The sequence below is a fragment of the Brassica oleracea genome, chromosome C2 (assembly GCF_000695525.1).
Source record: "Brassica oleracea var. oleracea cultivar TO1000 chromosome C2, BOL, whole genome shotgun sequence".
In the NCBI taxonomy this organism is placed as follows: domain Eukaryota; kingdom Viridiplantae; phylum Streptophyta; class Magnoliopsida; order Brassicales; family Brassicaceae; genus Brassica; species Brassica oleracea.
The window spans coordinates 25,858,123-25,880,036 of NC_027749.1; the positions used below are offsets into that span (position 1 = coordinate 25,858,123).

The 21,914-nt window shown below is 34.6% G+C and overlaps 1 protein-coding gene and 2 long non-coding RNA genes across 3 annotated transcripts; 1 reads left to right on the forward strand and 2 right to left on the reverse strand.

Moving 5' to 3' along the window:
- On the reverse strand, positions 1-1,263 carry LOC106325011. Its single transcript, XR_001266782.1, has 2 exons — positions 943-1,263; positions 1-587 (listed from the first exon to the last, which is right to left on the reverse strand). It is a non-coding gene; the product is annotated as an uncharacterized LOC106325011 (long non-coding RNA).
- A 533-nt stretch (positions 1,264-1,796) lies between these two features.
- On the forward strand, positions 1,797-2,992 carry LOC106322784. The gene is made up of 2 exons (XR_001266521.1): positions 1,797-2,050; positions 2,406-2,992. It is a non-coding gene; the product is annotated as an uncharacterized LOC106322784 (long non-coding RNA).
- A 1,542-nt stretch (positions 2,993-4,534) lies between these two features.
- On the reverse strand, positions 4,535-10,733 carry LOC106326515 (9-cis-epoxycarotenoid dioxygenase NCED9, chloroplastic-like). The gene is made up of 2 exons (XM_013764484.1): positions 10,710-10,733; positions 4,535-6,310 (listed from the first exon to the last, which is right to left on the reverse strand). Exon 2 carries the CDS (start codon positions 6,296-6,298, stop codon positions 4,535-4,537), a length of 1,764 nt encoding a protein of 587 aa, XP_013619938.1. The 5' UTR covers positions 6,299-6,310; positions 10,710-10,733.
- Positions 10,734-21,914: the final 11,181 nt, after the last annotated feature.

Consider the following 21,914-nt stretch of genomic DNA (forward strand, 5'->3'; position numbering starts at 1 on the left):
CTCAAATTGAAATTCATTCATAACTGAAATACACGATAGTTCAATACAGAAGCTGGCGGATACAAGACATCCCCAGAGACAAGAGCCCAAAGAACAGACAGCTAGAACCCACACTGGGGCAACTTTTGAACACAGTCTTAACAAAGCAAAGAAACTAGATATAGCTACACACAACATGCGACAAACCAGTGCAAAAGACCTCAAAAGTAGCAGATAACAATAACCTGGAAAAATCGATGCTGCACTCGGCACGCCAACAATCCCAACCACTTGTAGAACCCGAAGACTCGGCTAGTAGATTTACGACTAATCACTACAAATGAACATTAAACAAAATAATTCAACAGACTTTAGAAACAAGCACGGGCCAATGATCAGGGAAATATCGTCGCTGCTACAAACCCGCACACGATAACATCCACTTCTTAACGTCACACCACGACTTACCGCTGCTGCTTACGCCCGCCAAATGGTAACGTCCAAACTCCAAGAACATGAGACTTCATACTCCGACAAGAGGGACCGCAAATTCGATCAACACAACCTTCAGATACGGATCTGGCGCAATCCCATACGACCACTTAATCCTAAAAAGAAGCTCAACTAAACCCCACAACTACGAAGCCTTGTCAACATAATATCACCGGATACTCCCGGACAAAGAACCACACAAGACAAGCAATCACCGTACCCATTAACCTTAGACAAAAGTCTGCTAAACCAATTGTTCAATCCCACTCATAGCAAAACCCAAACTCTGAAGAGCAGCCAAAGGGAAAAAAGAACCCTCACACAAACGCTAATACCAAATCCAAACCTTACCACTCTAATTCAGCAAAGCACAAACAACCAAACAAAACCAACAACACCAAAAGCCCAACTAGACCAAAACACTAACAAGAACAAGGAGACCTCGAGAGAAAATCGAAAGGGAAACACGACCTCTATGTCGGCCTCAAAATCCGATTCCACCACCCAGAACCCCTGCAACAAACCGCGTCTCGACTCCAGAGCTCGCCGGACTCCACCAACGCCGAAGACCTTGCACGCCTGACCAGAGACCGGAAACAAAGCGGCAGGAGAGGGGTTTTGATCGTGAAGCAAAGACGAAGACTAACTACTGAACATCGGAGCTCCCGACGGCCTGACGCGCGCGGACGCGCCGGTATCGTCGGAGCAGATCTAGGGTTTTTTGAAATCGCCGCCGCTCTCGTCCTGTTGTCTTGTGGCTTCGATCTTAAGTTTATTTTTTTGTTCGAGACTAAAAAGAAGAAGAAGTACATGTTCAAAGAGGAGAATCAATCGCTAATGTAGTAATGTGAAATAGAATGCTTATGTATAAGCTTACGTATACGTACTTCAGAACCAATAAGAGTAGGATAAAAGATCGTAATCAAAACTGATTGCTTCAGAACCAATAAGAAGATATGATAAAGTATTCCTCCAATACAAGCCAAAACTCTGAGATGTGTCCAGTAATCAGTATGCTACATTTGAAACCGCAACAACCTGGACGTATATCCATAAATGATACATTTTCATGTACAAAAATCCAAGTTAAAAGGGGTTTGAAATCAATAAGTTTGGATTCATGAAACATCAATAATGTGTCCAACACAATGACAGAAACGCGTGTTGTTTACACACGCTCATGTGACATGTGAGAAGAGTCCTACTCCGTAGAGCGTAGACTGTAGATAAAAATCTAATGTATCGTTGAAATTTGAAAGTAGTCAATTTTGTTTTCAAAAAAGCTGAGCTGATCTGGAAACTGAAACTGAGTAAAAAAAGGCGATTTCAAAAACCCTAGATCTGCTCCGACGATACCGGCGCGTCCGCGCGCGTCAGGCCGTCGGGAGCTCCGATGTTCAGTAGTTAGTCTTCGTCTTTGCTTCACGATCAAAACCCCTCTCCTGCCGCTTTGTTTCCGGTCTCTGGTCAGGCGTGCAAGGTCTTCGGCGTTGGTGGAGTCCGGCGAGCTCTGGAGTCGAGACGCGGTTTGTTGCAGGGGTTCTGGGTGGTGGAATCGGATTTTGAGGCCGACATAGAGGTCGTGTTTCCCTTTCGATTTTCTCTCGAGGTCTCCTTGTTCTTGTTAGTGTTTTGGTCTAGTTGGGCTTTTGGTGTTGTTGGTTTTGTTTGGTTGTTTGTGCTTTGCTGAATTAGAGTGGTAAGGTTTGGATTTGGTATTAGCGTTTGTGTGAGGGTTCTTTTTTCCCTTTGGCTGCTCTTCAGAGTTTGGGTTTTGCTATGAGTGGGATTGAACAATTGGTTTAGCAGACTTTTGTCTAAGGTTAATGGGTGCGGTGATTGCTTGTCTTGTGTGGTTCTTTGTCCGGGAGTATCCGGTGATATTATGTTGACAAGGCTTCGTAGTTGTGGGGTTTAGTTGAGCTTCTTTTTAGGATTAAGTGGTCGTATGGGATTGCGCCAGATCCGTATCCGAAGGTTGTGTTGATCGAATTTGCGGTCCCTCTTGTCGGAGTATGAAGTCTCATGTTCTTGGAGTTTGGACGTTACCGTTTGGCGGGCGTAAGCAGCAGCGGTAAGTCGTGGTGTGACGTTAAGAAGTGGATGTTATCGTGTGCGGGTTTGTAGCAGCGACGATATTTCCCTGATCATTGGCCCGTGCTTGTTTCTAAAGTCTGTTGAATTATTTTGTTTAATGTTCATTTGTAGTGATTAGTCGTAAATCTACTAGCCGAGTCTTCGGGTTCTACAAGTGGTTGGGATTGTTGGCGTGCCGAGTGCAGCATCGATTTTTCCAGGTTATTGTTATCTGCTACTTTTGAGGTCTTTTGCACTGGTTTGTCGCATGCTGTGTGTAGCTATATCTAGTTTCTTTGCTTTGTTAAGATTGTGTTCAAAAGTTGCCCCAGTGTGGATTTTAGCTGCCTGTTCTTTGGGCTCTTGTCTCTGGGGATGTCTTGTATCCGCCAGCTTCTGTATTGAACTATCGTGTATTTCAGTTATGAATGAATTTCAATTTGAGAAAAAAAAAAAGGGGTTTGAAATTATATATTTGTATTAAAAATAAATAAATAATGTTTTTAGCCGATTCAGGAACATCGTTTGCTTCTGAAAACCAACATCAAGATGTAATTGCGGCTCTAAAATGCTTCAGTATTTTTCATGAAATTAATTAGGAGTTGCATTCTTTTGTTGTCCACTAATTATATTTTTGTATTAAAAATAAATAAATAATGTTTTTAGCCGATTCAGGAACATCGTTTGCTTCTGAAAACCAACATCAAGATGTAATTGCGGCTCTAAAATGCTTCAGTATTTTTCATGAAATTAATTAGGAGTTGCATTCTTTAGTTGTCCACTAATTAGAAGGAAAATATCATTTAAATTCTAAGTTTGTCACCAGATGATAATTGCTTCAACAACAAAAAAAACTAGTTGATAATCGGAAGAAGACAACAAAAAGAAGCAGGAAAATAAGAGTAGGACCCATTCCCATAACAGATATCACATGACATGAGAGATATTTTGGGTTTCAACTTTCCAAGAGAAAAGATTCTTCTAAGAACCTTCTCTTGATCTCTTTGCAGCTCATTCGTAGCTCGCAGAGGTATTTGTAATATAGTCTTTCGATTTTAACTCCCTTCTAATATAATACAATCTCGGTATAGTTTATATAAATACGCACCTTCTTGGTGGAGAGAACCATTAGATGTCACGTTATGAAATTAAAAAACGCCATGCCATGCATCTTTGGTTCGTATTCGTAATACAAGATTGCAATTTTGCCAAATAAAACGACGTTAAACATTGATATTTTAAACTTTTCCCATATATTAAGAAAAACTAACTACGTACTTTTGTTTGGTTTTACCAATAAATTTTTACTATTTATATTTTTATATTTTAATATATGTTTTAATTTTAAAAACAAATGCATTAACTATATTTAAAACATCAAATTTTCAAATACAAAAGCAAAATCTAAAATATCAATCATTCAATATCAATCATTCAAAACTGGCTTGTCATAGATTTTTAAGTTTGTGCCCTTTCTATTTGGTGTTGATTTGTTTTTGGGTTTGTCAAAATAGTTTAGGATTTGGTTTATGTTTGGTGTGTTTGGGTTTTAGATCATTTCTTTTGGGTTTAGCTTCCGGGGAGGTATATGTATTTCGCCGGCTTCTGTGTTTTAACTTTGTATCGTTCTAATGTTATCAATGAAATTCAGATGAAAAAAAACACATAATTATTTTAGTTTATAGTTGAACTAAATTGTATAAATTGCATTTTCGTCAGTCCGCCCAAAAATATTGTTCCCCCCTTATTAATCATTTTTCAATAACATAATCACTCAACATTGTATTACTTACATAATCATGTAAACTTTTCAGAAGTAGTACGGCGTTTTTACACAATGTATGTACTCGAACTCTTTCTATTTTTGTCAGCTTGTAATTAAGAGATACGAGCCCGGGGACTAATGCATGACAATCCCTCATGCAACACTTCTCTCCTTATGTAGACTGTAACATTTGTAAAACCCTAAATAAATAAAAATGTGAGATTAACACAAAGCTTGCTTCATTAAATCATCGTCACTCATGAACGTTCCGTGGAAACCGTAAGGCACTCTCGAAGGAAGCGTAACCGTAGCTTCAAGCTTCATACTCACGGCGTTAATGATCTGTAGCTCCGATTTCACTTTCTCCTCGTCGTGAACAAACACCATAATGTAACCACAGTCTTCTCCATAACCAGAAACCTCTGGCAGAAACAGAGGCTCTCCTCCGTATTTCCCATCTCCGTAAACATATTTTTGAACATCTCCGGTCGATAAGTCCACTTTAGCAAAACCGGACACTTTAGGCCACGGTTCGGTTATAGCAAGGTAAGCAAACCGGGTTTTTCTACCTAAAAGATTCCGGTTTACCATACCAGCTTCAAGATTTAATTTTTCGGAGATAATAACCTGTCGACGTGTAGATTCCCCTGTTTTCAGGTTTAGTCTTATCTCCGACAAAACACTCTGAAGTGTTTCGTCGTGTTCTTTGAAAACTGAGTCAGGTGGCGTCATGCATGACCCTACCACGACAACCTCGTCTGTGTCTGGCTCCTCCCAAGCGTTCCAGAGATGGAAACAGAAGCAATCAGGCACTTCGATCCATCGATTCAACGAGGCATCTTTATCGTATTTGTTCAAAACACCAAATCTTGATCTCTTCTCCTTGTCGTAAACCACAGGAGAGCCACCTCTGACCATCTCGGTTAATCTGAACACCACTTGTTGGTCTGGTATCACCACGAAGTTCTCAGTGATCGCGAAGTCGTGGATCATCGTCGGTTCATCAAGTGGAATCTCGACGTCTGGAGATTTCTCACCGTTGGATGTGAACCTGAAGTATTTTAAGAAAGGCTTTGATACGACGTCGTAGCTGAGAGCGAATAGTTCTCCGGTTTCCGGGTCGAGTTTCGGGTGGGCGATCATTGTGGTTTTGAGCTGACCGTTGAAATCGTACCGACCCGAAGTTTTTAAATCTCCGGTTTGGGTGATTATTACATGGTATGGTAAATCGTCTTCGGACATGGCTAAGAGATAACCGTTGAAATAGATTAAACCGGTATTAGCCACACCGAGTCCGCGGGTCGTGTCGATTAACCCGAATAGCCCTCGGGCGTTGAAGAGCATGAGCTTGGCGATACCCAAGGGTCCGTGAAGATCTCCAATTGCTTTGGGGAAGATAGATCGACCGAGTTCTCGCTCTTGAACAAACCGGTTTGTTTCGATAAACCGGCATGAATAGCTAACCGAACCGTTATTGAACCGGACAGCGTGTACCATACCGTCTCCATCGAATAAATGGTGGCCGGAGATTGGTTTGTGAAGCGGGTTGGCTCCGTTTCTGACGTAAACTCCTTGAATACACTCTGGCACTGTTCCGTTCACCGGGAGGTTATGTATGACTGGTTGCTCTGGGACCGGGAAGAAGTTTCCGGCTATTTGTACGTCGGGGTCAGCCGTTTTAGGGAGCGGATGATGGCGGCGCTCGTAGGAGACCATGGCGTTCTCCACCGCGTTTAAAATCGCAGCGGCGGTTCTCTGTGCTTGGTTCTTCGTGTTAGGGATTAAGGATGCGACGTCTTTACATAGTTTCTTCCAAGAAGTCGGTTTATACGTAGCCGGAGGTTGGAGAGACGACGAGATGGGAAATGTTTTGTTGACGGGGTAAGAAACAGAGCAAGGGGTTGGTTTCTTGTCCCTGAGTGTTGACGAAGAGGAGAATGATAGAGATTTAAGATTGGGTCTCGAAGCAGAAGAAGTAGAAGCCATGGTCGATTGATCCTGTCGTGTTTTGATAAAACGCTGCGTTTACAGGTTTTGTATTGGTTTCTTCATTACCAGGTTTGTGTGTTTGTTTATATTTTAGGGAGGAAAATAGAGATTCTTTATATACTAAAGCGCAAGTCGCCTAGCGAATCAAATAGTGACATGTGGAAAAATCTTACAAAACAATAAAAATTAAAAATAGAATTAAGATGTATCATTTTCCCTTGGATGGAAAAATAAAGCTGCATGTGTCAAGTAAAAAAAGGTTTCATAGGTATCTCAACTGTTCCTCAATCAAAGCCATGATCCCCACTTTTTTACGTAAACGGTTTGGAGCTAATTTGAATAGAATTTAAAATTATCTCTTTTTCGCATTGAACTATAAAATCATTTCAACAACAAGTTTTTTTCTTTTGTTAGTTCTCACTGGTTTACGCATATTTTTTTTCTTCTTTATCTGCATCAGTTTTAAACTTCTAGCATTCATTGCATAAATTATTTTTTTGTATGCCGGCTTTTTCACTAAGTTTCATAATCAGTTCATATAAAACTTATGATGCAAATTCTGAGTTAACGCATCGATCTTTGTGTTGTTGAGTTTTTGAGAATATTTTAGTATGTTGCATACATGCATCAGAAATCAAAGCTAAAAGAAGATGAAAAAGAAGAAGAAAATATGAGGAATCAAAGAAAAGTTTGGAAGAGATACGTTCTGAGTAAAGTTAGTGAAGGTTGAAGACAATGGATAGATAGAGTTGCAGAACGTTTAACCATTCATAATTCAGGTAAACAATAATTTTAGTTACTTTTTACTTTTTACTTTTTATCATTTTAAATTAAATTTCTAATCATTTTCTTTAATTAGTTTTGAAATTTCTCAAATTTTCTTTTACAATTTTCCTAGGTTGTTTTAATGACTATCTAAAAACAGAAAATAGTTAAAGTTTTTAGATAAACACTTTTCTTAGAATCCTTAATTAATAATTAAAGAAAACAATTTTTTTAATAAAAATAATCTAAATTTGTAAATTAGTCTTTAACACAAAATAAGTAAAGCGGGTAAAAACTATAATAATTAAGATTAAAAATTTAAATTGTCAGAGAAACAAAATGTAATCATAAAAATCAAATTTTATTCTCAATATTTTTGGAAAATAATTGTAAACATGTAATCATTTAAAATAATATCATTTTTGTTTGACCCTCTCCGTTTCAACCTATTTTTTTTAAATTTGAATGCACCAGTGTTATTCAGGTTCATAAAATATTTGACAGAAAACAATTTAATTCTGAGTGAAAATTATAACATGATCAAATAATTTTGAAGACAATAAAACTGACACGTGCTTAGCACGGGCGTTGATACTAGTGTATGTATATTGCGGAAACAAAGGCAGGAGGTTCTCTGTATATATATATAAAGAAGAAAGAAGGGTGTTATCGCCTCTTTGCTACTCAATTTTACATGTCTTAAAGCTATGTAGTTGTAACAAACTATTTTTTTTTTATTATGAGACATTCGTTAGAGAAATAAATGTTATTTTTAACTTTAAATGATTGTAACTTTTTTCAAGAAAACTGGCTTTTAATCATACCAAAAAAAAAAGAAAACTGGCTTTTAAAAATTGTTTATGAGATAATATAACAATTAATTTTCCATATAACCATTATGAAAAGAAAAACTAGAAAAACAACCACGTAAAGATTTTTTTTGGGAAGATTGGGGAGGGGGAGAGGGGAGGGGATGTGTCAATTTTTTTTAAAAATCTTCTCTGCATAACTTACATTTTATTCTATACTACACTCATTAAATATATAGGATAGAACAATCTACTACACTTATTAAAAAATGTAGTTGAGAGAAAAAACGGTTAGTGGCGATTGATTGTGCGATGACAGTTTCTTCTCAATAGATCAAGTTTTCACTCCGATGAAGGCATTGAGAGTGTTTCCTGTGATAGTTTACAGGATGTTTATGGTGATTATCCAGAGATGCATATACAATGCTCTTATATCTCTTTTTCTTCTAATCAACCACGTGGAGGATCATGTTTTGATGATGATGATGAAGACTCTTGATCGAAATCAGGGTATTAATATTTCGAGTTATTTTCAAGCATCACCAACTGCAAATGCAACACATCACTATCCGGTACGTAATTGCTTATTGGAATCCAATTATAATGTCAGAGTGGAATGTTTCTATGGAAATTCTGTTCAGACATTTTTCATCTCCGCGGTGGAGAGCATCTACTGCGATGTTAGCGTGACAAAATATTGCTAAAATTCAAATGCACGATTGTTATTCCCTCGTGTTAGATAGATTATTGGTCGAAGAATTTGGGATCCAGGAAAATTACAAACCGGATTGAAGAAGGTACACGATGAGATCATAAATGGAAGAGCAACTTCACATAAAGGTGAAAAATCTTTTAAAATCTATATTTTGATACAATATATTTGGTATCAAAATATAGATAAATCTGATCTAGCGTTGAAACCATGAAAACCACCATGGAAAAAACAACAGTACATGATGAAAGATGTCTTCTCTTTGTTGTAAGGCGACATTCTTACAGTCGTTGAAAGTTGGCCATCTCAGATTTTATTCTTCACGGTTGAATCAGTACATTGGTTTATTTACCGGAGAACATTTATAGCTCTAATCTGGATCAAGGTTAACATAATACAACGAAGGAAGTTGGTGTTAATGATGCGACGAAGATCTGATGTTCGCAAGAAGATTATTAGAGTTAATACTCTACTAATAAAGAAGACCGCTGCTTTATATCACTTGATCTATTATTGTCTTCTAATCATTTTTACTATACTATTTGTTGTTTTTTATTTCATTTGTATTATGTATTTGTATCAAGTTCTAATAATATAATAAATTTAGGTTGTTAAAAAAAAAGATAGAACAATCAGTTCATAGCAATAATATATAACATGAACAAGGGGTTGGTTCATATTCATAATACATGAAGGAGGATAATGATGGTTGAATCAATTTACAGCAATAATACATGGCATGAGGAAGGAGTTGTTTTATACCCATAATACATGGAAGGAGGATAATGACAGTTGCATGCATTTTTGAAAAAACACATTGGATATACTAAAATAGGGCATACTATACTACATATTGTTGTATAAGATAGTATAAGCAAAGTAACATATAGAAAGAACACCAAATATGGTGGACATGCGAGATATATAAACTGAGAAGTTTCATTGGTTTCCAATTTAAAACCAATTAGCGGTAAGTGGATTTGCCCAAGTCCCTTATATATTATTCAAGTCTCATTTATATTTCCAATGTGAGATCTTTTCTCCAACACTCTCCCTTGATATAATGGTGCATATTACCATTAATCTCGCAGAATCCATCATACCCCCTCCGAGATAATGTTTTATTTTTATAGCAATCTCGGAAGAACTGAGCCTTCTATGGGTCATCAGCGCTAATGGATTGATCAAACCACTTTTCAGGCCAGATTAATGGGTCAGGGTATGAGTCCGCTCTGATACCATGACAAGTTTCATTGATTTCCAACTTAAAACCAATTGGCGGTAAGTGGATTGGTCCAAGTCTCTTATATATTATTCAAGTCTCATTTATATTATTCATGTCCCATTTATATTTTCAATGTGAGATTTTCTCTCCAACATAAACACATATACTAACAATTTCTCATTATCAACTGCACTAGTCAATCCAAATAAAAGGAAAACATCCAACCGATAGAATACAATAAAGGCTAAAACATATTACAATATCTCATTGTCTACTGTCATAGTTCACTCAATCAAAAGAAAGAGAGAGGAAGGAAGAAAGAAGGGCGAGAAAAGATGAGGATGATGAAGAGAATGTGGGATCTTCTCTCCAACACTCTCCCTTGATATAATAATGCATATTACCATTAATCTCGCAGAATCCATCATACCCCCTCTGAGATAATGCTTTATTTTTTCTAGCAATCTTGGAGTAACTGAGCCTTCTATGGACCATCAGCGCTAATGGATTGATCATGCCACTTTCCAGGCCAGATTAATGGGTCAGGGTGTGGGCCCGCTCTGATACCATGACAAGTTTCATTGGCTTCCAACTTAAAATCAATTGGCGGTAAGTGGATTGACCCAAGTCCCTTATATATTATTCAAATCTCATTTATATTATTCAAGTCTCATTTATATTTTCAATGTGAGATCTTCTCTCCAACATAAACAGATATACTAAACATAGTACAATTTCTCATTATCAACTGCACTAGTCAATCCAAATAAAAGGAAAACATCCAACCCATAGGATACAATAAAGGCTAAATCATATTACAATATCTCTTTATCTGCAGTCCTAGTTAACTCAATCAAAAGAAAGAGAGAGGAAGGAAGGAAGGGAAGAAAGAAGGGCGAGAAAAGATGAGGATGATGAAGAGAGGATGAAAAAAGAAGATGGACAAGTAGAAGACCGAAGAAGGTAGAGAAGAATGAAAAGAAAGTGGAGAAACATGGGAGGGAGGGAAGGAGGGAGGGATGGAGGGAAAGAGAGAGAGAGAGAGAGAGAGAGAGAGAGAGAGAGAGAGAGAGAAAGAGAGCATTTAGTATACTATTATATACTTCCTCCGTTCCTAAATGTAAGACGTTTTAGGTAAAACACGATTATTATGAAAATCACTTTTGGCTTTTTGCTGGAAACTTAAATGTCCTCCGAAATTAAGACATTTTGTTTGGCAAGTTCTCTCATGTACTATATCGGTTGCAAAAAAATTAATGTCACGGGGGATTAATTGTGATACCCGATGTAGTATTTGTGGCACAGAGGAAGAGTAAGTTAATCATGCTTTATTTGAATGTCTTCTAGCTCTGCAAACTTGGGCTTTATCAAAAATCTCTTCAGCCCCTGGTGTTTTCCCAACGAATTCGGTATTTACCAATATGGATTATCTCTTCTAGAGATTGCCAAAAGAGCATGATTTTTAGTAACTTTCCATGGATTATATGGTACATTTGGAAAAATAGAAATAATAAAGTTTTCAATAATAGGGATGGAAATCCTCAAGAAATACTTAGATATGCGGAAGTGGAGAGCGAGGTATGGGCGGAGGCTCAGACTACAATTCCAGAAAGACAAGTTTTGGGCCCACAAAAATTTGAATGGCAAGCATTGGGACAGTCAAAAATCTGTTTTATAGATGGTTCCTGGATGGAGAATGACAAATTCACGGGGCAGGAATGGTTCTGCAGAGAAGTAGGATCATAAGAGAAGATGATGGGGGCGATGAATCTCCGAAGAAGCTTACCAGCTCTACATGCCGAATGTGAAGCTTTGATATGGGCTATGGAGTGCATGAAGACCCTTGATTTTTCAGACGTAGTTTTTGCAATAGACTGTTCTCAATTAGTGAAGATGGTGTCCTCACCAGACGAATGGCCAGCTTTTGCTACACACATGGAAGAATTTCGACGCAGTAATTGTTTCTTCCCTTCCTTCAAGATTCGACATATACCAACAGCAACTAATCTAGTGGCGGACAAGCTTGCATGAGGTGCTCGGAGTTTCCCTTCAACTGTGCTTTATGTCGATTCTACCCCACCGGTTTGGTTTTCCGAGCCGGTAGGTTTCTTATCATAGTTTAGTTATTGTTGTCAAAAAAAATTTATTTTTATCTAAAATATAGTATTAAAACTATAAATTAAAAACAACTGAACCAATTATAAAATATAACTATTAAATTTGATTGGTTACACAGTTTTTGATAAAGTTAAAATTAACTCGAAATATGAGAACATCTTACATATTGGAACATAATTTTTTTTTCTAAACATCCTATATTTAAGAACGGAGGGAATATTTTTGTATCTATTTAGTACTCTAGCATGTGAAAGTATATATTTTGATTCAATTGTATATTTTGACAAGTGGTGTCTACATTTCGAAAGGTTGCGTCACAACATTATGGATTCAAATATATTAGAGTCCTCGAACGTAGTTTTCAAATAATTTTGCGAATTCTCTGTAATCTATATGTTTAAATATTATTTCCAATGTAAAATTAAAATTAAACTATACTATATAAATATTTAATATAATATAGGTTTAAAACACTACTTATATTTTAGAGTGGTATTATATTCTATATAAACCATATAGAATAAATAAAATATTTTCATTCAAACATATTACATCTTTACAAGAAATATATATCCGTTTTATAAAAAACAAGTTATGATGTCTATGTAAAAAATAAATGTTTTCATGTATGATTGATTAGTTGTTTCAAAAAGTTGTGGTGAAAACATTGAAATCAAATAATGTGATATGAGATATAACAAAAATCCAATTATGAAATAAATTTGTATATAACTTCGAAGAAAAATACAGTAGACGTGACAAATAAGGCATGCATGTTTATATGTTTGAATATTTTTAGAGATTAACAAATTAGTAACCCAATAACATTAAATACATGTGGTCATGTGGATGTAGACAATGATAATAGAACTACTTGTGCAGGAGAGGAGGTCAGCTGACCCCGTGTTTTTATTTTTGTTGTTGTTTGTAGCGAATGCTTGTTAAGGTAAAATGAAAAATTGGTTAATTCATGTATATTGACTTTTTATGTAAAGTTAATATCTTAATTATCATACCTCTTTTAATATTGAGGTTTGGTCAAGCCCATTAGACGTGTTCAACTTGGGCCGGCTTAGACAAGTACCGCGCGGACAACCTATGGACCTAATCAACGAAGCCCATTAGGTTAAGTGCTGACAATACAAAGAAGGAAAGATCACGACAGGGATCTCTAAGCACAAACTAAACTTCTTGGAGGCTGAAGCCTCAAGCCTCAGATGAGTTCTTCCATGGTATCTCTTGGAGAGATAGAGTAAGCTAGAGATAGATATGTTATTCTAGGCTTAGCTCTTAGCCATGTAATCTCATGTATTCTCTTGTATATTCTCTAGGGTTTGTATACCCAGGACAGAGAGAGTTATGATCTTGTAAACCACATTGGAGGTGTTTTCCGATACTTCATAGTGGCCGTGAACTGGGTGAAAAATTCTTGAGTCATGAACAAAGATTGAATCAGTGGGAAAGATCATGGGACAACAAAGTCTTGTTAGAGTTACGACTGACTTTACAAGTGGTATCAGAGTGTAGGAATACTTAACAAGTGGTATCAGAGCTGTTAAATTCCGCAACAAGTGGTATCAGAGCACATGCTCATTGATTCATGGAGTCCACGCCTCAGAGGAGGAGAGACATATGAAGAAGCTTCCAAGCGAGACGGAAGAAACTCGAAAAGTTTAATGGAAGCTGGTGGTCATGTGGTTCTTCACACGTGGGAGTCAGATCATTTTAAAGAGATTTTTGGTTTCAACTGTAGTGAGGTTGATACAGAGGACCCCGAAATCAGAGCCGAGTATGATGCAAGATAACACGTGGTGAGGTACTTGGTTAAACCGAAGGGAAGTAAGTATCAAGAAATACTGAAATATTGAGCAGTGAAGATGACGAATGGTGAGATGAAGTAAAGTAAGAAACTGTTAGAAGACATTGCAGGGATTACAGGGAATTGTCTTACAGTTTGTCCATCTCAAGAAGGGTAAGACTTGTTCTCCATAAGCAGGCTCATCTTAAGCTCAAGTCATGGAAGTGAAAGAAGCTTCATGAAGGTCTAAATGCAAGGAGAAGCTGATTGCATTTAAAGGAACATAACAAGTGTAGTTCTGGATTTATGTTTGCATCAAAGGGGAGTACAGAGGCAGTTTCCTCAGGAAAGTCCATTGGCTAATGTCGGGTTCAATGACTAACAGGCGTACTCAAGTCGTTGATGGTGATGCACATGTTTTGGTAGTGGAGACATCTCAATACAAGAATGGTACTGAGATAATGAATTCACAGCTGAGTAAAGGAGGGATATCAGGAATTCTAGATAAGATATCACATGCAGCTCGTGAGGAGAGCCAAGGCGTGTCATAGATTCGATGGTATGAGGCTCAGTTCATTTAACTAGCAGAGGGGTATAAATCTGTTAGTGGGGTTCTGTTGTTGCAGAACAGGTTGATCAGATGGTGGAGCAAAGATATTTGGGTCGAAAGTCTTCCTAATCATGTGGTTTTAGGCGGCGTGACCTACTTGTGATAGTAGCGGTACAAAGTGATGCTCAAGTGTAATCTGGTCAAGAACATCAAGGGTAAGTCAAAGACTGTTTCAGAGATATGTAGCATGAGTGACTTCAAAGTTTGCAGTTGGTTCTAAAGGTTTCAGTGTGACATCAATGTTCTACTACAGCATGAGGGTTTCACTAGGATTGTGTCGAAAGTCTGTTCAGCAAGGTGTTTAGCTGGATGGCGTGTTCTGTTAGAAATAATAGCGGTACAAAAGATGTTCAAGGCTGAAGTGGTTTAAACAAGTAGAGAATCAAAATTCAGGACTGAAGCATATATGGTTAGAATGATGTTTTATAAAATTGAAGGACTTTGATTCAAGGCTCAATGCGCATGAGTGGAATCGAAAGGCCAAGGAGGAAATCAACTTGCAGAAAAATGTTCAGGTTTCTGTTCAAGCATTTGAACATTTTCGTGATTTTGACAGCAAGTTTGTGTTGTTGATAAGTTCACGAGGAGTAACAAGATATGAAGTAACACGACGTCAATGAGGAGTTGAGCTTGTCACTTGGAGTGTAGCAGCTGGGTTCGCAACTCAAGACACTAGATGAAAGTGATGAAAATTCAGAATGGCAATGGGATTGTCACATACCTTTCATCAGGCGTGATGTCTATGTTCATTGATGGGGCTAAGTGGATTTAAGTGTTTAATCTACTTAAGCGGTTGTGGTGTATAAGTTGAAGCTTATGCATGTTTAAAGAAGATCATGAAGGAACTTCAAGCTTAGCTCAAGATGGAGCTGAGAGAAGTGAGACAAGATAAAAGAGGACAACGAGATGCAAGATGAGCAGGTTTGCTCAAAGCATCAGGAAGGGTCGGCACAAAGGAAGGGTTATCGATTTGGACCAAACATGTGGAGTTTATTGAGGTTTGGTCAAGTTCATCAGATGTGTTCAACTTGGGCCGGCTTAGACAAGTACCGCGCGGACAACCTATGGGCCTAATCAACGAAGCCCATTAGATCAAATGCTGACAATACAAAGAAGGAGAGATCATGACATGGATCTCTAAGCACAAGCTAAGCCTCTTGGGGGCTGAAGCCTCAAGCCTCAGAAGAGTGCTTCTATGGTATCTCTAAGAGGTCATAAAGATTGCTTGCTTCCTTGCTTGTTATGTATAGTTTTGTGTCAACGGGTTTTATTATTTATTTTTTTTGAGGAAACAACGGGTTTTATTATTCATCCATTGATTGTCGTGGTTGATAAAGTATTATCGATAAATTGATTCATAAATACAGTTAGCAAGGAGGTTCAATTATACCAGGCTACATTAGTGATTATGTTAAGTTGGTTGGTTTGATCATTATTATGTTTTGCGTTTGAAAATTGAAAAACAGTCGTTCGTTGATACATCATATTCCACTAAATACACCATTAATTAATTACTTTTAATAATTCGTTCTTAAGTAACGGGAAACACAGATCAGTTGTGCCCATTGTTTCGCAGCACCAGATTTATGTTCTAAAGTCCCAATTGTAATATGAGAGAATAAAGTATTGGATTCATGATTTTTTCTGTAGAAATAGTATCGTATATATATAACATAAATATCAAAAAGGATCTTTAACAAAAAATATCTAAAGTGGAAATGGGGTTTTCAGTTGAAAATTAATCTTGAATTAAAAGATTGTGCGTCGTAAACTTAAGAGATTAGTTTACCACCTCAAGCACCAGACAGTATTGTTTAAATATTAATATATGTTAATAAATGTTAGTTATATGTTATTTTATAAATGTTAATATATGTTATTTTGAGAAAACTGGAAACAAAAATATAATGTTGGAGTTGCATTAATAACATAATTATAATTTTTTTAAATTCATGTACACATATGAATATTTATAAAATAGCTAAATCCTATTAATTGGTTAATCACTTTTTAGAATTGTGAAGACATTGTATAACTTAAATATATTAAAATCAGGTAAAATATTATTTATAATTTTGTCTTTTATGTGATTTGAGAAATGTGGTGTTCGATTTTCAGTTTTTGCTGTTTAAAATTATTTTATTTTTAATCATTAGATCAAATATATATTCACAATAATATATATATATTTAAAAATTATCTAAATTATTTTAATTTTTCAAATGTTTTGTAAATAATTTTTAATATATATAAACATATATATATATGAAAGTTTCTTGATATTATTCTTTTTTTATTTATGTTATTGAAGGAAAATATAATGTAAGAAAAATAAAATTCGTTTTATAATACAAAGTCTATAAAATTTATTAATGTTTCCTTTTTATTATATATGTTATTTGGGAAAAAAATAAAAAGAACACTAAATAAAATCTAATTAACAAAGACTACTAAATAAAAAGGAAAATACATTTAATAATGATAATTAGATTTAATATTTTTAATTCATAAGAGGTAAATTATGTATTTAACCACTGTAAAAATTAACGTAAGCTCGACATATAAGAAACTGATTTTCAAATAATATGAAAAGTGGTACTATGAATGTTGTATTTTTGGCAATTTCCTTTTTTGGAATTTGGAGTTTAGGATTCTAATAAATATATAATTAAATACTTAAAAAAATTTAATAAAATAGTTTCAAAAATAATTCGAATTTCAAAAAAAAAAATTATATAAAAGTTTGAATTTCAAAAAGTATAATTCAAAAAACATTAAAAAAATTATTTATTTAAATTTTATTTATTTATTTAAATAATTATTTATTAGATAAATGGAGAATTTTCATGTTTACCACTTTGTTTGTACCATTATTCTTGTTGACCACCACTAAAGAGACAATTTTAATAATACATTTTTCATTAAGAGGCAAAAGATTATTATACATTTGTTCTTTGTAAATATATAATAAATAATTATTTAAAAAATATGTATGTTTTTGGATAATACTTTTCAAATTCGAAAATTTTTATAAAAAAAAAATTTGAATTTTTTCTTTTAAGAATTGTTTTGTAAAAAGAATCTTTTTGTAAATAATTTTTTTTTTGATTTGTTTTTTTAAATTAAATTTTTAAGTATTTATTTTATACATTTATTAGAATCCTAAATTTCATATTCTAAAAACCTTACCCCACTCTTCAACTCTAAACCCTAAATCTTGATTAATTAACCCTAGGGTTAAAAATATTTTCTCTCTCTTTAAAAGTAAGAGTAAAAGTGATTAATGTAAACATGAAAAGTAGTATTATAAAGGTGACATTTTTGGCAATTCCCTATATATATATATAGAGCAATGTTATAAGAATATTTTATCTCTTAATAAAGAATGTATTTTGAAAATATCTCTTGTGGTGGTAAATATAAATAATGGTAACAACAATGCGGTAACTATGAAAATTCCCCTTTAATGTTTGACTTGTGTTCATTATTTATTTTTGTATTAAGTTTGGTTCTATTTTAAGTGATTTATTTATAGATATGAAAGTTTGAGATGTGTTATCAGTTTTATATTTTGGTATAATGTGTTATATAGTTTACTCAATTTTGACATGTTATAAACACATGATACTTTAATTTTGTTTTACTTTTTTTTTCTACTTTGTATTGAAATATATTTGTCGAAATCAAAATTTGAGATGAATTGATAGATCCTTTTTCGGGTGTAGACAATAACATTATATAATTTAAATCAGTGTTTAATTTATAGTATGATTATATAATATGATTATCGATTATATATATATATATATATATATATATATATATATATATGTATATAAATAATTTTCAATATATTATATATTGTACTATTTTATTCTATGTAATATTTTATACCAAAATTTTATATTAGTTTAAATTAAAAAATTATATTTATGAAAATAAAGTAGGTTGACTCATTAATTTCATTCTTTCTTCACCAAAAATGATTTATCTAAGAAATTTTAATATCAATTAACTATGAAATGGAAGTCCTTAATTTATATTTTAAATACTAACATCTTAATTTAAGATTGAGTCAATTCAATTTTCAGTTTCTTTGCATTTTATTCTAATTTTTATTTTTAAGATGGGTTTGCATAAAAGTATTCTTCTTCCATAGTTTGATGTGAGAATACTCTTCGATGTGTTGGTGCTCCTGTTCTTCTCTCACGGGCTTCCTTGACAGCTATTGCAAACTGATCCCTCATGCTTGTTGTGATGAAAGTCCAGTAGCAGCAAGAGTCTCCTGCGGTCAAGCAGGACTGTTTTCCTAAACCCGAGATACCTACGAACTCAATCTAGTAAGTCAAGAATCACATATATGTTTTTCCTTAGCACTACTTTATCGGTTTTCATGAAAATTAAATGGATTCAATTTTAATATTACATCTGATGGCCTTCCACAATTTTTGCCATGTTTCCATCATACATGGGAATAAAAGTGTTGCTAGCCACAAACACAATAAAATTTAGACCAGTGATTTGAGACAAATGGTTCTGAAACTGTTGCAACTCTGCCTACTCCAATAGCATTTCATTACCTATAACCACATGTGAGAGTAAAAATAGAAGAACAATTGCACATATAATGAGAGACGCGATCGACCACTCGGTAGGGAAACCAGGACTGGTACTGGTAGACTGACAATTCCGGAATGCTTCTCTTAGGACAGACAGTGTATGCTTGCACCCATAAATCTCACCAACTGCAATGTATATCAACTTTTATTGAATCCTGGTGCTTTTAGAACCGACGCCGCCTCTCTTAGCGTCAGAGGACACATCCATTGCTCCCTCTTCTCCTCCGAGAATATCTCCTTCTCTTTCCACCAGGGATATCTGTACCTAATACCTAATGGACCCATGCATCAACAATAGCAACAACAAAGGACGTGTAAAGAGACATCATTAATCCCTTCAAACTCAAAGTCCTGGATCATATCAGCCCACATTTGCTTTGCTTTCTCAATATTGAATTTTCTTGCCTTCGAGAACCTCATCATCATGTGTGTTTAGAGGATAGCATCTCGTCCATGACCAAAGAGTGTCTAAACTCATCAACTACTTGAAACACCTCGACATCACGAACATCTTCAATGGAGACAGAACCGACTCAGCTTTCGTTTTTCAATTCACTTTTTCTTCTTGAGAGAGTGCTTGAATTTGTTAGTAGCATTGATGGCTTTCTTCTTCAAACCAATTCGTTTTCTCATCTCATGAATTCTCAAAATCCGAGTTTCTTTTTTCTCGTCACTGCGCAACCAACATATTATCTGAAATTGCAGAGATTTTCAACATATTATCTTTAAATCTCTTATTTAAGAGCCGACTCTTAACTTTTTCAGTTAAAAATTAAGAATCAGGTTCTTATATTCTGCTAAGAACCTTGTACTAAGAACCCTGCGTTAATGATGCTCTAAGATACCAAAGTTGGGATCACTTACCAAAAACTTATAATATAAAGTGGAAAATATCCCAATGTATTAAATATTTGATTGAACCCAAAAGAAACATTGTATCATATTTAAGGTTGGTTGTGTTTGGCCTTGGATGATTGATTTTTTGGGCAATAGCGGCTTTTAGGTGTAAAATTTATAGATTTTGGATCTGGTTGTAATTATTAAACTTCATAGATATAGCAGACTGTGGGTTGGCCTTTCCGAAATAGCTCACTGTCACCAGAATTGAGATTTTGTGATACTTTATCAAAATTATTAAATGATTTAATAATTATCTAAAAGGCGATAAAATATAAAAGAAGAAAACATGCAGGGTCCGAGTATATATTTTTAGTCAAAATCTTACTCTGATTTGTTATACATAGCCAAGCTTGACTTTGCCATTGTATGTTTATGTGTGTCTAAATATATATATTCTGAATATTATGATATCAAACATAAATAATAATGAATCTGTAATCTTTTCTTAGATGAATTTGTATAGCATAATGATAATTGATTGATTACTGCCTTAATTTGTATATTCTACCCAGTGATTTCTTCATACGAAAATGACAAAATGAATAAGTCTGGGGGAGAGTGTATTCAATTGAAAGTTTTAGGTGATTTGTGTCAAAATGACAAATCCACTGTTATTAAAACATGAATTTTAAAAACTCATTTAAAATCCAGTGTTATTGAACTTGACATTTTATAAAGTATTCTGAAATCCACTGTTATTGAAAATATTTTAAGTTGCGGAGTTTTAAAGTTTTCAAGTGATTTTAGAGTGTTTGAGTGGAGTTTCTTAGTTAAAAAAATAAAACTCAAATCCCATGGTTTTAGGTGATATTCTAAAGTGGTTTAACAAAAATAATTTTATTCTCTGCAATTCTTTAAAATCAACTAAAACCTTATTAAAAGTCAAATCACCTCAAATTTTAGATTGAATACATCTCCCTAATAGTTTTGCCATGGTTATACATAGTTACTAGGCCTGAGACGGATCTGGATATCCGGAAAATTCAGGGTACCCGGATCCGTGAATTTAATATTCGGATCCGGATTCGTGGTTTCCAGATATCTGGATTTCGGATATTCGTCTTGATATTCTATTATCCGCGGATATCTGGATCCGGATCATGATCCGTAAAAATAATTAAAAATAATATTTTTTAAAAAAATAATATTTTTTTTTAAAAACTATTTTTTTAATATAATAGATAAATTAAATATTTATAAATATATTTATATATGTCTATACTATTGTAAAAACTAAAATATAAGATAATAAGATTAATTCATGTATAAATATTAATATATCAAATATAAATATTAATAAAATTAAAAAAATTAAAGTGTTTTAAAAATACGGATCCAGAACCGGATATCCGGACCTAAAAATTAAAATATCTAGATCCGGATTCGGTTTGGACGGATCCAAGATTTTACTATCCCGATTCGGATCCGGGTACCCCAGATATCCTATTTTCGGAACGGATCCGGAACGGATCCGGAACGGATCCGGATCTCGGATAATAAGTCTCAAGCCTAATAGTTACACATAATTAGAGACATCGCAAAGGTATAGCCGTACGCATGTTTGAAAGTACTTGCAGTTTGTGAAAGATAATTTGTGGAATGAATGAATGAATATGAGTCAATAAAACAAAGGGCAATAAATAGAGGGAGGATGGGTCCATCTTGAAGCTCTCCATGAAACATCGTCTGTAACTATCCTTGGACCTTGACTTCTTGCGTCATTGTGGAATTTCTAACCTCTATTACAAAAGTATCTAAAAAGTATGATTAACTATACCTGTCTATCAAGTTATGAATTGATATCCAGAGACATATAACCAAAAGTTACCCCATAATAGTTTGAGTTTATTTCAATCGAGTAAAATTATACTATGTATCAATATCCACCTCATTATGTTATGTTTTCACATAGTTTTTTTCTTGTTCCAAAACAGGAAACATGGATAGTAATTTAAAGAAATTATAATCACTGAGATACATAACTAATTTTTCTAGAAGCATGAATATCAGACCATTTTTTTATGGTGAAATGGTGTTTTGGGACGTGCAAATTCTAC

Coding starts and splice junctions, on each gene's coding strand:
- LOC106326515 (XM_013764484.1), bottom strand. CDS start 6,298: ATGGCTTCTACTTCTTCTGCTTCGAGACCCAATCTTAAATCTCTATCA.